Here is a 15,853-nt window from a genome sequence, read left to right as displayed (position 1 = left end):
GTTATCTTCTGTACTGCATTGCATTCATCATTGTGTTTCTTTGAACCATATAAAGCATTCTTTCCCACCTTATTCTTCTGTTCCTATTCATAAGTTACCTCTTGCTGATTACTCCTCATATACACAAGTGTAATATCCATTATCAATTTATTCATAGAAGTGTGATATATATATATATATATATATATATATATATATATATATATATATATATATATATATATATATATATATATATATATATATATATATATATATATATATATATATAGTTTAAATTTTCAAATAAACCTTTTAATTTGCAAAACAAACCTACTTCTTGGCTCAGTGGGGTCAGGGGGATTCTAAGAGGGGGGTGTTATACAAGGGTTGTCATCCAGAGTACTGAACTGGACATAAAAATACATCAATAAGGGTTTTCCTCAGCATCCCAGACTAGGCATTGACTTAGCTATAGTGTTGATTGAATATCGCTTACATTAATAGAGATATGTCCGGGATAGACTATTAACTCTTAAGCACCTTCCGGTTAAGACAAGAGTAGGTTAGACTTTTGTCTTGGTCAATTAGCATTCCAAAAAAGCATATTTTGCAATGGCTAAGCAAAAATGTGCTGTTTTGTCACACCACAAACAAATGATTACGATAATAGGTTAAGTGGTATTGTGGTCCTTTTGAGCATTTCGATTCCAGGGGAATATGCAGAGATACAATTCTACATGTTTCATTCTTTAGTGCTGTTCTGCAGGATAAAATATACCTTTTAGCATTGCTTCTGACAAGTGTCTTGAATGAGAGGGCTAGGAGATTTGAACAATGGGCCACATTAAAGTAAGATATATCAAAGATATTCCAGGATGAGCACATGAACTGGGAAAAGTATGAAGATACAGATTTATTTAGTTGAGGATGTATCGTCAGGGTCGGTTTGCCTAATCAGGGATTTGGATTTGTCTCTGTGTTTATCTGGTTTCTCAAATACAGTAGCAGCAGGATTGAGTTCAGATCTGTTTCCAGGATTATGGAGTCTTCTAGGCTTGAATTTATGTTGACCCAATTGATTGTATGTGTGAGGAGGGGGTGAAGTAGATACATTTGAAGCAAGAATGCTTGAATCATCAGAGTATCAATCTCAGAAGATTGAAGGTATTTTATGAAGGCACAAGGTCATCTGGATTTAGAAAATATTTGGTGATGCCTCCAGGTGGAGTAAAAAGCATTATTGGGTTCCATGTGTTAATATCCCTGCAAAAATATTGCGATACAAAAATATCGCCAACTTTTTGCAGCAATATTGACCCATGGACCCTGCGGGGGACACCACTACAAGCCCGCATTATATTTTTTAATGTGCGGGGGATAGCCCCGCAACCCCCGCTCCCACAAATTACCCGTCTCAAAAATAATGCCTACGGCGAGACAAACGACCATATGTATTACGATATTTTTGGTGGGGATAATATGTAGGGATACCCATTCTTGCTGGTTCAAGTAGACAGTATTTGATGTAAAAGTTCTTTAGAGCTAGCCTTAAGTCTAAAAATATTTTCTGTTTATCTTCTGTAGCACTGGACAAGTCCAGGGAAATAGATATCCTGTTGCCTTGAACATTTAGAGGAGAGATTTTTGGCAGTAAGTACATTTTTTCGAGCCTTGTGATGTCATAATAGGCACACTAGAAGAGGTTTATGTGAGTTCCTGCTAGAGGTAAAGCGAGTTCAAATTCTATGTGCTTGCTGGATTTTGAGAGAAGGTTAAAAAGTGATGTTTAGTATTTTTGGTGGCCAATCAGCGAGAAACTTGATGGTGTCATTCTCAGGGACGTCATACATTCTTATATTGTCCGTCCTGTTTCTATCTTCGAGATTTGCAAATGCAACTTCTAGATGTTGAATTTTATCATGCATTTGCTCCATACCCTGTAGTCTATCTTCAGAGAATGAAACACTCAGAGTCTTCTACCTCTGTAAGACTGAAATGTATTGTTTAAATGTAATTTTGAAAGGAGTTGAAGTCATCCTGAATTATTAAGGACATGGAATCTAGAACGGAAATGGATGATTGAATGCTAGAAAGTTCCAGTAAAACATGTTTCATGTTTGGCATGTCTGTAAAAGAAGTATTGCGATTTTGAGCAGCCATTTTGACCAGAAAATAATTCCTTAAGAACAGTTTTCAATGTAATGAAGTTAGGCACAAGAAATAATATAAGTTAATAATGAGGCTGCAATACCGGTGCCCGTCACTGGATGTCAGGCAAGGGTGGCCTACCTGAAAGCAGGAAGCAGCGTTCTACAGCACTGCATGATGCCGCCTCCTCTCCTCAGGAGGTGCAGCTTTATGTGCAGTGATTTGTCAGAGACGTGGGTGCAAAGTGGCAGTGCTGCAGTGCACCAGAGAGGCTTCCTTCAGACAGACAAACCAAGGCCCCAATCTCGCCAAGCCCCACGCTTACTGCAGAATTCCCAATGGTAATGCAAAGTAGGCTTGATTTGCACCGGGACGATAAGGGGCAGTGTGAGTCTTGCACAAAAAACAATGCCAGAGTCCTCTAGACAATGCCATGGCACTGCTCCTGTAAAGGGCAACAGAATTTGAAAATAAGTACACCTTAGTGTATCATATGATATAGGCGGCATATAATGAGGGAAACAAAATGTGAAGCATCCTGTTATTTAGCAGGAAAAGTCAAAACTGCATGCTTGGTCTAGGAGCACAACATCTGTGTGACCATCTTGTCTTTTAGCCGGGTCACGCCCCCGTTTAAATTTTTCAATACCCTGCTCTACAATTGTACAGGCTGTAACAAAATGACTACTGATTAGTTGAAACATTCAATCTAAATTACAAAAACTATCCACTGAGTTTCACTGTGTGCTGCCTAAGGAACAATGTCATTTTTATTTAATTGTACAAATATGGCAAAGCGAACCAATAAACCTGTCAAATTGATGTTGTGGCTTGGTCGGTATTGTTTAAGGTGACAAAATTATGCAAAAGAAAAATAAATGAAAGAAATGGAAATATTCGTGTCCTTTGTAATTTCTGATGTGTCACGTCTCACTGAGTTGTGGTTTGAAAAGCCACTCAAAACCACTTGAATTGGTACACTAGGATACTCAGAAACGAGACTGCGCCAAATTAGTATTGAAAAACCAGTTGTTGGTTTTATTTAAACAATTTCCCTTGCTTATGACATGTGTTTCGGCTTAAGAATCAGCCTTTTTCAAATCAGGGCATTATTGTCACTTAATAGATTTTTGTTCCCTATATGGAGAATCAGGTAAGTCTCAAGCAGTCGATGGGTTTGATCCCTTCGCTTTGTGATAAATGCGTTCAATTGCGTGCTGTCGATTGAATGCATTTACAGTGGAAGGAGTATTTGACTGTCATCCTCATAGTTATGGTATGCTATGCCAATGGAATCCAGATGGTTGAATAAGAGTTTGATGAAAACTCCACATGGGTTGGGGATGAGGGGGGCACACACAATCTCCGAGAAGACTCTAATGGATCTACCCTCTAAGAAGGAAGCTACCCATGTCATGGCTTCGTGGGAGAAGATAGCAGACTCAATAATATAGTTGTGTGATTTAGTCGTATGCGGTGTAGGAGAAGTAAGAGGGCCTGTTTGCCTTCATCTCTGAAGGCATCAAGCTGTATTTTCAGGTCTAGTAGCGCTGATTATGTTCTGTGCCATCCCTATAAACCTGATTGGTGCAATCCTAGTATGTGGTTTGTTTCTAGGAATGTATGAATTTGGTCATAGACTGCTCTATCAAGGATTCTCTAGTAGGAATGGTACTGTGGTGATAGGACAGTAATTATTGGGGACTGACAGATCTGACACCGGTTACTTCACCAGGGGGAGCACCCAGGATTATTTCACAATAGCTGGGACTTGGCTTGAGGTGAATGATGCATTGATAAATCTTGTGATAAAGAGGACTATGTTTTCTGAGCAATAGTTAATAATGTTGGCGGGGCAAATGCCTCCTTTGCATTTGGATGGTTTGAGCTTCTTTAGGATCTTAGCTGTTTCCATTTCCGATACTTCTCTGAAATAGAACGGAGGTGTGCTGTGCTGGTGGTGTGGGTGGGTGAGGGGTGGGCATGGAGATGAGCACTTGTTGCGAAGCAATTTTTTGTTGTAGCAGGGAGATTTAGCGTGCATGGAGTTCTGAATATTAATGCACCATCCTTCATCTTTGGTGATATCGTGGATTGAGAAGTGGTTGGGGATTCTATTTCTCTGAGGATGTTAAAGATCTCTTGAGAGCTAGAGCTAGCATTGAAAATTCTAGAGTTAAAAGCTGTTGTTTTGGCTGTGATGGTAGCGTGTTTATATTCTTTGGCGATGGAAATGAATGCAGCTATTAGTTGGACTGTAGGGTCCTTTCTCAAGCCCCTTCTGCTTGTCTTTTTTTGTGTGTAAGGCCTGAAGATCAGGGGTAAGCCATGCATTGTCATATCTGGCTGGTTTAGCTGTCCTGGGCACTAGTGGGGCCACTCTCTTTGGAGCAGCTGTTAAGGTGCCGGAGTACAGGTTTGTCAGTGCGGTTGGGTCTGATGAGATGATGTTCTTTGGTCGGAGATGGGTGAGATGCTGCGAGATGGACTCTTTAGATATTTTACACATGCTCCGAGAGAGGGCGGGAGGCATGAACGTCGGGGAGAGGGTTTATTGTCTTAGCAGCTGGAGTGTCAAGATGACAGTGTGATGGCCTTATCAGTGCAATGGAAAAATGGATGAGTTGGAGATCTGGTTGTTTAGATCAGCTACCCAGTCCAGGGTTCTCTCCTTATTGTGGGTGGATGTAGCGACTTTGTGTGTGAAGACTAGGTCAGTGAGAGCTTTAGCAGGTGCTGATGCAGCACTGTCCGCTGGGTCATTGAGACCAAGATTGAAGTCCCCTGATATAATGGTTCTGCAGGTAGGCTTGAGGTAGTTGCTTAGCATGTGCACAAGATTGTCTTCAAAGGTGGGACTTTGGCCTGGCGGTTTGATATAGGATGTGTATGGTGTTAGTCAGCCAGGGCAGTTGTGATTTTGACTGTTGAAAGTTCATCAGGTTGGTCTCTCTAATGTTGAGCATTTCACTGAATATCAGAGCAACATCACCACCTCTGGATTTGTCTCTATCTTTTCTTAGGATGGCAAAGATCTCAGGGAGAGCTAGGGATAGGAGCGGTCCGGAGGCTTGGGGTAGCCAGGTCTCGGTTATAGCCAGTAAATCAAGTTATTGATTACTTATAAAGTCATGGATGTCTTGGGTGTGGGCTGGGAGCGACCTGGCGTTAATAAGGGCTCATTTAAGTAAGACAGGTGGCAGGCTAGGGTCTTTGGAGGTGGGATCAGGAGGAGTGGTGTGAGGAGATGGGACTGGAAGAATGAATAAATGTAGGTTTATCGCTGGCAGTGCGGGAGGCTCCATGACTGCTTTTGGGCTTAGGGCAGTCTGTGTTGGTGTTCGTTGGGGTGGGCTTATCCAGTTTGGGTTTGTTGGTGAGGACACTGTTGTCCTTCTCCTGGAGGGGCGTGAACTAGAAGAAGCCACAATCATGGACTTTAGGAATATGTAGGTCTAGAATATCTTTACTACAAGTTTATCTAGAGACACCCACAATCTGCCATGTTTCAGCCAGATAAGGTGATTAACACACAAAGATGTCCTATTAGGCAATATGACCCAAGGAGTGGGGCCATTACTGGTCAGGTAATTAACCCAGGGCCATAGTTAGAAGCCCCAGCCAAGTGAGACCTTTTACAGAGCCCCAGGGGCATTACCCAACCAGTAATGTCCCACATATGAGGGTCATATTGCCATTAGTACCCCAGCATGATGTAATTGCAATTTTTCTCGAGTCAAGAAACAGCGATGCAACCATTTCTCGACTCGAGAACATAAAAGCAAAAAATATGGCTGATGGGGATCGTGAGAAGGGACTACATGTTGTCCCTTCTCCCTTTCCATGGCGGCCATTCAGATGAATGGAAAAAAGTAAACAAAAAAATGACCACCATGGACAGGTAGAATGGACTATGTGTAGTCCCTTCTCCCTTTGCATGGTGGCCAGTCATGGAAGGAACCCCGGACCCGCGGCGGTGAAGCAGAGGCTTCAGCGCCTACTCAGCAAGATAAGGCACGGGCGACAGCCAATGAGCTTGCTTGTAACAAGCTCATTGACCCTCGCCAGGTACTAATAGACAATAAAGCCCAATGTAAAAAGTACCCAAACATCAACAGATAAAGGCACCATACATCTGATTCATCTTGTGTATTTAATCAATGCAAGTTCCATTGTGTCAAGCATGGGATGATAGGAAAATACCAACCTTGGACTTTGTCTCAGCAGCATGTGAAACGAAAACTAGGTGTTTGAATCCCATCAGAGTACTCCCCATTTTCCCAATTAGTCTATTATCTGTCATCTGTAGGGGAGCAGCTAAAGTCTTCCATGTGTAGTTGACCTTGTTGCTGCTCACTGTCATGGAACATTCAAGGGAGTGTGGGCACAACACTATCTTGCTTAAGGCTCTAATGAATAACCTTTATTTTTAACTTTTGAGTCACCTGTTAAAAGACCATGAATGCGTCTATTTCAGCCTTCCATTTAATTATATTTGATTAAATTATGTAGGGTTCTATTGCTCCTCTTGGCCCCTAGGGACTTGCACACTCTATCTCATATGAACTTTTTATTTGACCAGTATTTTGGCTCTCAAAGATGTTTTTGTCTTCTTCCAAATAAGACAAATGACCCACATTCAGAGCTTATCCATGTATTATTTTTGTGCTCTGGGCAAATCCTTAAAAAATAGCATCTTTGCTTTGGGCCAACCTTGACTCATCGTCAGCCCTGTGCACAAAACTGTTTTACTGTGTCTCCTGATTCTTACACCCTCGGCCTTTGTCTGCGGTAGCTTGGTTAAATTCAACGTGAGCCAGCGTCCATTTTACTGATGTGGACGTTCTTGCCACATCATATATTCTTCTATAGCAAGCTTCTATACGTTTCTTTTCTACCTTGCGTTGTTGCATTTTTACAGTTATTGGGCAGTACGTTACTTCATCTTCTTTAGATCAAAGATTATTTTAACTTTAGGTTCATGTTACTCTTAGTGCTTCAGTTCCAGTGTTACTTAATATTTTCATATCATTTCAACATAGGTTCATATATCTTCATTATGACACCACTTTGTCCTTGTCAGATTTCACTTTAACGTTCGTCCATGATATTCACTTATGCATTCTGACATTTTGGCAAGTGACATCCCTTCATGTAGCTTTCTTCCATGCAACATCCTTCCTCACTTTTAGCATGACGGTGTATTCTGTAGGGCTGTCTGAGTGCGTAACATATCTCTAACACTCCGTGCAGGATATTGGAATGATGCAGTGGGTCCCATCTATGGCTTTTCTTCGACTGATCCAATATGACGGTGGTGAGGGGGCGGTAACTGGCAATAAAACATTTACCTGCTACTCTACACCTGATAAGTGTAAATTACCTGGCTACACTGACATTTGGGTGCAGCCAGTCCCGCCATTTCTTACAGTAGCATTGTATATTTTTCTGGGCATCTGTGATAAAATAAGCATGATATTGCGTTGTATTACACGTTATTACGTGTCTAGACTGGCCTACATTATGCAGCCAGTTTGTATATGTGTTCTTATTGTGGCATAACATATTTAATCGCAAAGCATTAACTTAAGGAAAGCATTCATATTCCTGTGCACTGTTGGTGACTTGCATGTATTGGATTTTTGGTTTGGTTTTATCCTACAAAAGCAATTGCAAACCCTCTGCCTTTATAGCCAAGGTTTCTCAGAAAGTGTGCTGTATAATGCACAATTTTAACCCATTTTTAAAATGCATCTTGCTCGGCATCCAGGTATATTTGTAGGGAATGTTTATGCCCTTCAATTAAAAAAAATCACCATCCACCACTGGATGAGGGACTGGTGGGTGAATGGGTATGAATGTGCACATGCAAGCTTTGGACCCAGGCAAGTGGAATTGGAACATTAATGTTTTCTTACATGTTTTCCTGGCATTTTTTGCCAAGGTCAAGGCAAAGTCAACTTGATGAACGTTATTACATGTAGTGTGAAAACAGAAAAAGAATATCGAGGCTGAGTACCCCAAAAGCAAATACACTGAACACGGGTTACAAAGGAACATACAAAGTACTTTATTTTATACTGAACCCAGTTACAAAAAACAGAGCAAAATCAGATAGCTATCGGCCCTCAGTACAACACAACAAATTCCAGCGTGGTTCAGTGTGTTCAGTGAGAGACGCTGTACGTTAGAATGCATTCGCTTTTTATACAGTTAGTGGGCGCGATGTCCAGCCCCACTTTGGGTTAATATTCCTTTTAATACATCACCGATCTAGGGTTCGTGCCGAGTCTCAAATAACCGCATATAACTGGTTTGCCTTTAATACATGTATCAACAAGTGTATGCAATAACTGTGTATTCTAAAGTTTTCCATGCAGGCCTTCTTAAAAATTAATACAATGTAGTTAAACAGATGTTCTTCGTTCAGTATTTGAATACATTGTCTCAACATATGCTTGCGGTTTAGTTTCATTGCACGGGTAATCCTTCTACACATAGGTCAATGAAGGACAAGGTCTCAGTTCATGACCTCAAAAAGTGGCCTGCAGGCAAATTTCATATTAGCTATGTACAGAGGTCAAGATGGCCATGTTGTATTCTGGAATGACATCGTCCACCATTTTAGCTCACAGGGTGACTTTTAGACAAAGAATCCTAAAATGGCGGGTTGACCTAAAATGGCGGCTTACATGGATTTAAGGTCAGGACCTTGCAACACAGATTTCTTCCGCAAGCGACTTTCCAGCAGCTTGGCGTAGGCCAATATTAATATATATTAATTTGGGGTGGGGGGTTTATAGCACAAAGGAACAAACTGTACCTATTCTGTGGCATAGCATGTTTTACTCACATATGGGGCAAGATCGCTATGATGTGTGTTCTTATATGGAGGGTAGAGGCATTTGTCCAGTGAAACATGGACATTTTTCCTTATTGTAGAATTGCACGTTCAACTGGCGCTGAGGGCAAAGTCCTCTTGAAGAGTATCAATGAATGGTGATGCATGAGTTTGGCAGGCATTTGTGTAGTCAGCAATGAAATGCTTTCTTCCTTTGGCAGGAGGCTTTTACTGGCATTAAGGGTAAAGCCAAAAAGATGATGCTGCATGGCTAGCATGAACATGTTTTGTTATTGTATCATTATTTTGCATAATATTACTGGTCAGTCAGATAGTTGGCTGGTACATTTGTGTGTTTAGATCCAGTGACAGCCACCTTGTATCTACGATAGGTGAAAGATTTAAGGTCTGATTAAAACACATATTCATATATTTCTCTTAGTGCAGCGCCGCAGACCCCTGCACCATCATGATCATTGTGTGTATTGTGCATGTGTATTGGACCCGGCCGGCCCAGCAAGCAGCACAGCCCATCCTTTGTTGCTAAACTTGTGGGACGGAGGAGCCTGAGCATGGCTTCTAAAGGGGACCCCACAGTTAGTTTTTTTAAGGAAACAGATATGAACTATATACATCCTTAGTTCTGTAGTTGTCAAGTACAGAAGCGTAATATTCATGAATGCGTCTGCTTGCTTGTGAACAGGAACTGAAAGACCCTCAATGTAGAGATGAAATGGCAGCAGCAAGAGGTGCCCTGAAGAAGAATGCCACAATGCTATACACAGCGTCACAAGCTTTTCTGCGACATCCGGAAGTAGCCGCTACCAGAGCCAACAGAGATTATGTCTTCAAACAAGTACAAGATGCCATCGCTGGCATATCAAATGCTGCCCAGGCCACTACCCCAACCGATGAGAAGCAGGGGCACACTGGCATCGGCGAGCTCGCTGCAGCCCTCAATGAATTTGATGTAAGTACCATGAGGCAAACTCCTGAACCATTTCATGCTATGCCTTCATGGCCCAATATTCTTGATTGCTGAAATAAGCATTTTTTTGTGAATTTTGTTTTTAAATGCATACTCTCAAAATACATTTTGACCCATTAAAAAAGGCATTCATTTGAAGTACTCCAAAGATAACAATGTCCTAAATGTTGTATCGATAAAGTGTACTCACAGGAATGCATGTTTAATTTTCCAGAATACCCTTTCCATGTCAGTGGTGATCATTTTGACTTTCCTTTGAATTCAACATAATCGCTGAATTCCAGGATGTTCAAAATATCTGATACCATAATAGAAGAATAATCACATGTGTCTGTTTTTAATTGAAAAATAACATAGTGCGTTGAACAGAAGCCCTGTACATAAGACTTGTAATGTGCAACCGCCACTTAAAGAGATCCATGACATTTTGCAGGTCACCGGTCCAAAGATATAAACTGCATGTCAGAGGTTCTTATCTTGGCAAGGCCAGCTCATCCTTTCACCCTTCTAAGCTCATTCAAAATGAATCCCAATTTGGGTTCAGTAATATTAATCAACCCTATATATGATATGATATGGCATTTGTGACGTGCCTGCACACAAGTGTTTCTAGGCGCAACATAAGTCATAAGTGATGGTTTTGTGTAACGATTTTATGTAATGATTTGAGCAACGTTTTAAATTGGGGTCATTATATATCCTAAAGATATGGGTTTGGTATGCTTCCTTTCTAGATATATCCAACGTTAATGGAACACTATTCAAATTTCACATTCTTAATGGCCCTCATTACGACCCTGGCGGAATCCGAAAAACGATGGCGGAAATGCAATACCGCCATCGAATACCGCTCGGTGCGACTATGACCCGTCACCGCAAAGTACGAAGCCATTAGCGACACCGTAGTGAACGCCAACGCTAACTGCACCAAGTACGCGCGCGCGCGCCATGCCAAACCGTAAATACCACCATGGCGCAAGGGTACGCGAATTCCGACCCTAGCGGACATGTACCTAACGCCATCAAGCATGGCGGAAAGCACCAATCCGCCATGGTGAGAAGTACGGCATCGCGAATCAACCGTAAACGGCCCCACTGAGTGCCTGTACACCGCTCCCTGCCCACAAAGTACAACTCCCCGTAGGTGCAATGAAGTCACAATGCAACCAGTGAAATGTACAAGTCACCCATGCATGCCAACGAACAAAAGAAACACAAGAGGGGCCAATGGGAGCTGCAGGGCACAGATGGCACGAATACAGAAGCCATTCCAATGGACATGACCACAGTCCCCCCCCCCGAAACGCACGCAAACACAGGCACCTGTGATCAGCAATATTCCGAAAATCACAACATTCCACCAGTCCACCTGGTTGACCGGCATCTGTTACACAAAACCCATTCCCCCGCCCCTGAGCATGACAACATTCAAACAGTCACATTGGCAGCCCCCATCCCTGACCTCACTGGGCTCCGTAGGCAAACGCGCCCAGCACAGTACCACGCGACTAAACTCCGAAGCTGGAACCCAATGCAGATCTCCTCACAATACATCGCTCCCCAAATAGGAATATGCCACATCACTCGCAAAGAAGAACGCTACACGGCCCATATCAGAATAGAAATTTAATGCACAACTAAATCACCAAGCCCATACAGCCATTAGTCCATGAACTCCAAAACACATATCACCATTGTGGGCTGCATCCGCAAGGAATGACCAGCTACTACTTGTGTGACGCCCTGTTCCATCATGGTACACAGAGCCACATTCACGTACGAAAAGGCAACCTGGAAGTGCACAGACCCGCAGGGCCGTCCCAATGGGGAGGCACTAGTCCAGCTGAAAGGCCGAAATGTTGCTCCGAGCCACTAGTACTGCGTAAGGGCATGTGGCCCATTGGCGATCGTCCCATAAGATCGTAATGCTGCTCCACTGATTAACACGAAGCAGCAGGTGTCGGGAGTAAACGCCATCTGCAGGAGTGGTATACAGATGGCAGTGGCAAAAGGGGAGGAGATACCTGTCAACCAAAAGAAAAGAAAAAGAACAGAATGGCCATCAGAACTACATTCGAACAACTCACTTCAATGATCACACTAAATCCACAGTCATATGCATGCTAGCCCACTCGAAAGGATCATCACCACCCCGAAACCACTTGCGACTCATAACTATCTATATCGAGGTGTAAACACCATCACAAACGAGTGTACCTGTGCATGCGTCTGTCAGAACAGATTCCATCAGATGGGAATGTTAACGTGCATGGACACAAGTGTCTGAAGGCGCGTCGAGACAGGGAGGGCTCAACAAGGCCAGATAGACGATGGTCCCACTATGGCAGCCCTGCATCACATAGCGCAGGGGAGGCGGATAGATTCCAACAAGCCCTGTACATGGCAAACCCTGTATCAAATCACCTGCCCATGCATCCATTCATCATTCCCTCATCCTGTCATAAAAACGCCTGAATATTTACTCACAAAACATTCGAACTTTCCATTGAGTCTGTGCGTTATGCAGCCTGCAAAATCCACAGTGCCCCAGCCCGTAATTCCAGTGTTGTGAAGTTACATGTATTTGGGAACGTCCGGCCTCATCGCCCACGTCACTATTGCGCATCCAAAACTATTCATATCAATCATTGCTTCCTCGCCATGGCCCCTGTCTCAAGGACATCGAACAAAAGAACGTTATATTTGCAGTCAGACCTGTGGGCATCTCCCCGGCGCTAGCTGAAAACCGAAAGCGCCGGCCTTCGAATTCCTCATTTGCAACATCACGTCGAAAAGGCATCTGTGGCCGTTTGAAATCACTAATTAATCCATCGAGTGCGGCTGTGTGTGAAAATGGCAACTGCCTTCACCCACGAATGGGACGCCCCGCCCGTCGTTGCAACTCGGTACAGTGATGCATGAGGGCCCACCGTTACTCGAGTACTACGTCCCACTGACCCATCACAAGTCTGTTCGCGACTGCAAAGATTGTATGTGAAACAATGGGACCATAGCCGAATGTACATATCAACCAATGTTACACGGCCATCGGGTACAAATACATGAATGCAAGAGCAAGATGCCATTCCTCGAATTGCAGCGTTGTGTGCGGGACGTGCTCGGCCAAAGGGGAGAGCAGCTTGCACAGGTGGAATGAATCACCACAGGTGGAGGCCATACAGCCTGAAAACACATAAATTGCACACCCAGTCTCCTCCCACAACCACACCCACTCCGAAATGCTACCGGCAGGACTCGCGATGTTGGCCCTGGGGGACCTGATAGCACTGCAAGTACTCCAACTCCAGGAAGAAGACGAACACCAACTACAACCGGCCGCACGGAGGAGACGCAGGAGGAGGAGGAGGGCAAGGCAGGGCCAGCAAGGGCCGCCAGCACAGCCACTACCACCACGCAGGCAGCCCGCAATCCCACGCCTCCGAGCACATCCGTTCAACCTCACTGATGAGCAGATCCACACCCTCTACCGTCTGGACCGGGACACCATAGCCGCCATTGTGGACATGACACAGGCTGACCTTGTCAGCATGATAGACAGCCCAACCGCCATCCCACCCCTACTGAAGGTGGTGTCTGTACTCCACTTCCTGGCCACAGGCACCTACCAGCACACAGTCGGACAGTTGCATGGCATTTCACAGCCACTGTTCTCACGGACACTATTGCAAGTGCTCGATGCCCTCCTGCAGCACGCAGACGACTACATCTCTCTACCACGCTCGGAGCAGGAAATTACCAACACAAAAGTGGGATTCCATGCACTTGCCGGCATACCGGGTTGCATTGGTGCCATCGACTGCACCCATGTGGAATTGGTCGTTCCACATGCCATGGAGGCCCAGTACCGCAACCGAAAACAATTTCATTCCCTGAATGTACAAATGGTGTGTGACTCCAACAGGATCATTACACATTGTTGTGCCAGATTCCCTGGATCAACCCATGATTCTATGGTCTTGAGGAACTCTACTATACCACGCTACATGGAGCGACACGCAGGGAACAGATCCTGGCTACTCGGTGAGTCTCATTTCATGCATGATGATGTGGGGTATGTGATGCGGCAATGAACTGCCAGGAAGGGGGGGGGGGTGCGTACGTAGCAATGGCATTCCACATCATACGTTTCTAGTCCACATACAGGTGATGCTGGGTATCCACTGAAGAGATGGCTCCTCACACCAGTCCGGAACCCACGGGACCAGCATGAGGAGGACTACAACCATGCCCACTCACGTACCCGTGTAGTCATTGAACAGGCATTCGGCCTACTGAAGACTCGTTTCCGCTGCCTCAGCAGGTCTGGCGGGGCACTCCTGTACCGCCATGAGAAGGTTGCAAAGATGGTCATGGCATGTGTCATGCTCCACAACATGTGCGTACGTAGAAATGTGCCCATGCCCCCTGACGCTGAACTGCAAGCACCTGATGATGGTCATGATGAGGGTGGGGATGTGGCAGCACCTCAAGGAGTCTGCGAGGCACCGGAGGGCCGTGACATTCGTCAGCATCTCATTGATGCATGCTTCTAGCACTCACGCCTGGTGGCTGATACATGGACACGGGACTCGTGGCACTGTGTGTGTCTGGTACATGCACAATATGGACTGTACGCCTATGATGGCCTAGTACACAAAGATCATTGTCCACACATCTCATTGGTTGATCGTGCACTGTTTATGGCATATGTGATATCATGTTGAACACCCTATCGACCCGCCACCCAAGTGAGCCCAACACACCCCCTCCACCCTCCTACCTCCCCCCCGAACACCAGTGTCCAAAGAAGCTCATTGTCAGTGGGCTGTCGCTATTGCAAGCCCCCTCTGCGGGTATCAGGGGCACCCCTGCCTGTGGAGCGCAGGTTCCTCCCAGATCTACGTTGGGGGCTGCCCTGGACGGAACTTGCAACGGATGACGTCTCTGCCTGCTCACGTCCATGCATGTCCCTAAGGGTTTGTGAGAGCTCAGTGAGCACACGGCGCACTGCGGCAAGTTCGGCACATACGTCTTTGGACGTCGCATGCAGTTCCCCCCTCAGGCTCTCGGTGCTTCTCTCCATTTGGACTCTCAGGCTCTCGGTGCTACTCTCCATTTGTGCCCTTAGTGTCTCTGTACTTCTCTCCATTTCTGCCCTGAGTGTCTCAGTTGATGTTTCTATGTCTGACTTAGTGCGCCCACATTCATCGGCATGGTCCTTGAGGAGCGTGGCCAGTTGCTGCTGTTGCACGATTAACTGGTCGAGGGACTGTTGCCTCTGCTGGGCCATGGCCATTTGCGGGGGTGTCACAGAGGGGCTGTTGACCTCATGTTGCCTTGCCACAGGGCTTGGGGGGGATGGCCAGTCGTCGTCTTGTGGGTGCCCCTGCGTGGTATCCTCATGTTGTACGGGATGGGACAGACAGGGGGAATGGGACAGGTCATGGATGGATCTGACTTCGACATCCCCGTCTTCTGTGTCGGAGCATGCTGCCATCAATGGGGTGTCACCTATGGTGCTGCTGCCACCAGAGGCAGTGCCTTCTGTGGCATCCGTTGGGTGGACCTGTGGTGGTGGTGTTGTGGGCATGCTGGCTGCTGGGGTGCCTGTTGATGTTCCCCCCTCTGTGCTGCCACCTGATTTGTGCTGCTGCCGTGTCTTGATGCGTGCAGCTGAGGTGGAGGGTCTTTGGCCGTTGGTCTTGGCCCTCTTTGCAGGTGTGCTGGTAGGGGTGTCCTGATGCTCGTCGTTTGGATCGGACCCTGTGGTGGAGTAAAGGAGGGCGAGGGTTATTAATGGGTCTGTGGGTATTGGAATGGCATTGTATCACATGCATTGGGGTGGTACATGAGGGTGATTTGGGTCGGTGCCTTGGAGGTGCTTTTATTTGTGT

The 15,853-nt window shown here is 45.1% G+C and overlaps 1 protein-coding gene across 2 annotated transcripts in view; it reads left to right on the top strand.

Annotated features, from left to right (window-relative positions):
• The window catches only part of LOC138516807 (catenin alpha-2), a 3,575,147-nt gene that overhangs the window by 959,222 nt on the left and 2,600,072 nt on the right, over window positions 1-15,853 (top strand). For both annotated transcript variants that reach the window (XM_069632215.1, XM_069632216.1), the window contains exon 6: window positions 9,675-9,941. In XM_069632215.1, the coding sequence (XP_069488316.1) occupies window positions 9,675-9,941 (267 nt within the window). The remainder of the gene's footprint in view (window positions 1-9,674; window positions 9,942-15,853) is intronic.

The sequence above is a fragment of the Ambystoma mexicanum genome, chromosome 6q (genome assembly GCF_040938575.1).
Source record: "Ambystoma mexicanum isolate Mex_15411 chromosome 6q, UKY_AmexF1_1, whole genome shotgun sequence".
In the NCBI taxonomy this organism is placed as follows: domain Eukaryota; kingdom Metazoa; phylum Chordata; class Amphibia; order Caudata; family Ambystomatidae; genus Ambystoma; species Ambystoma mexicanum.
This window is presented reverse-complemented; position numbering and strand designations above follow the sequence as displayed.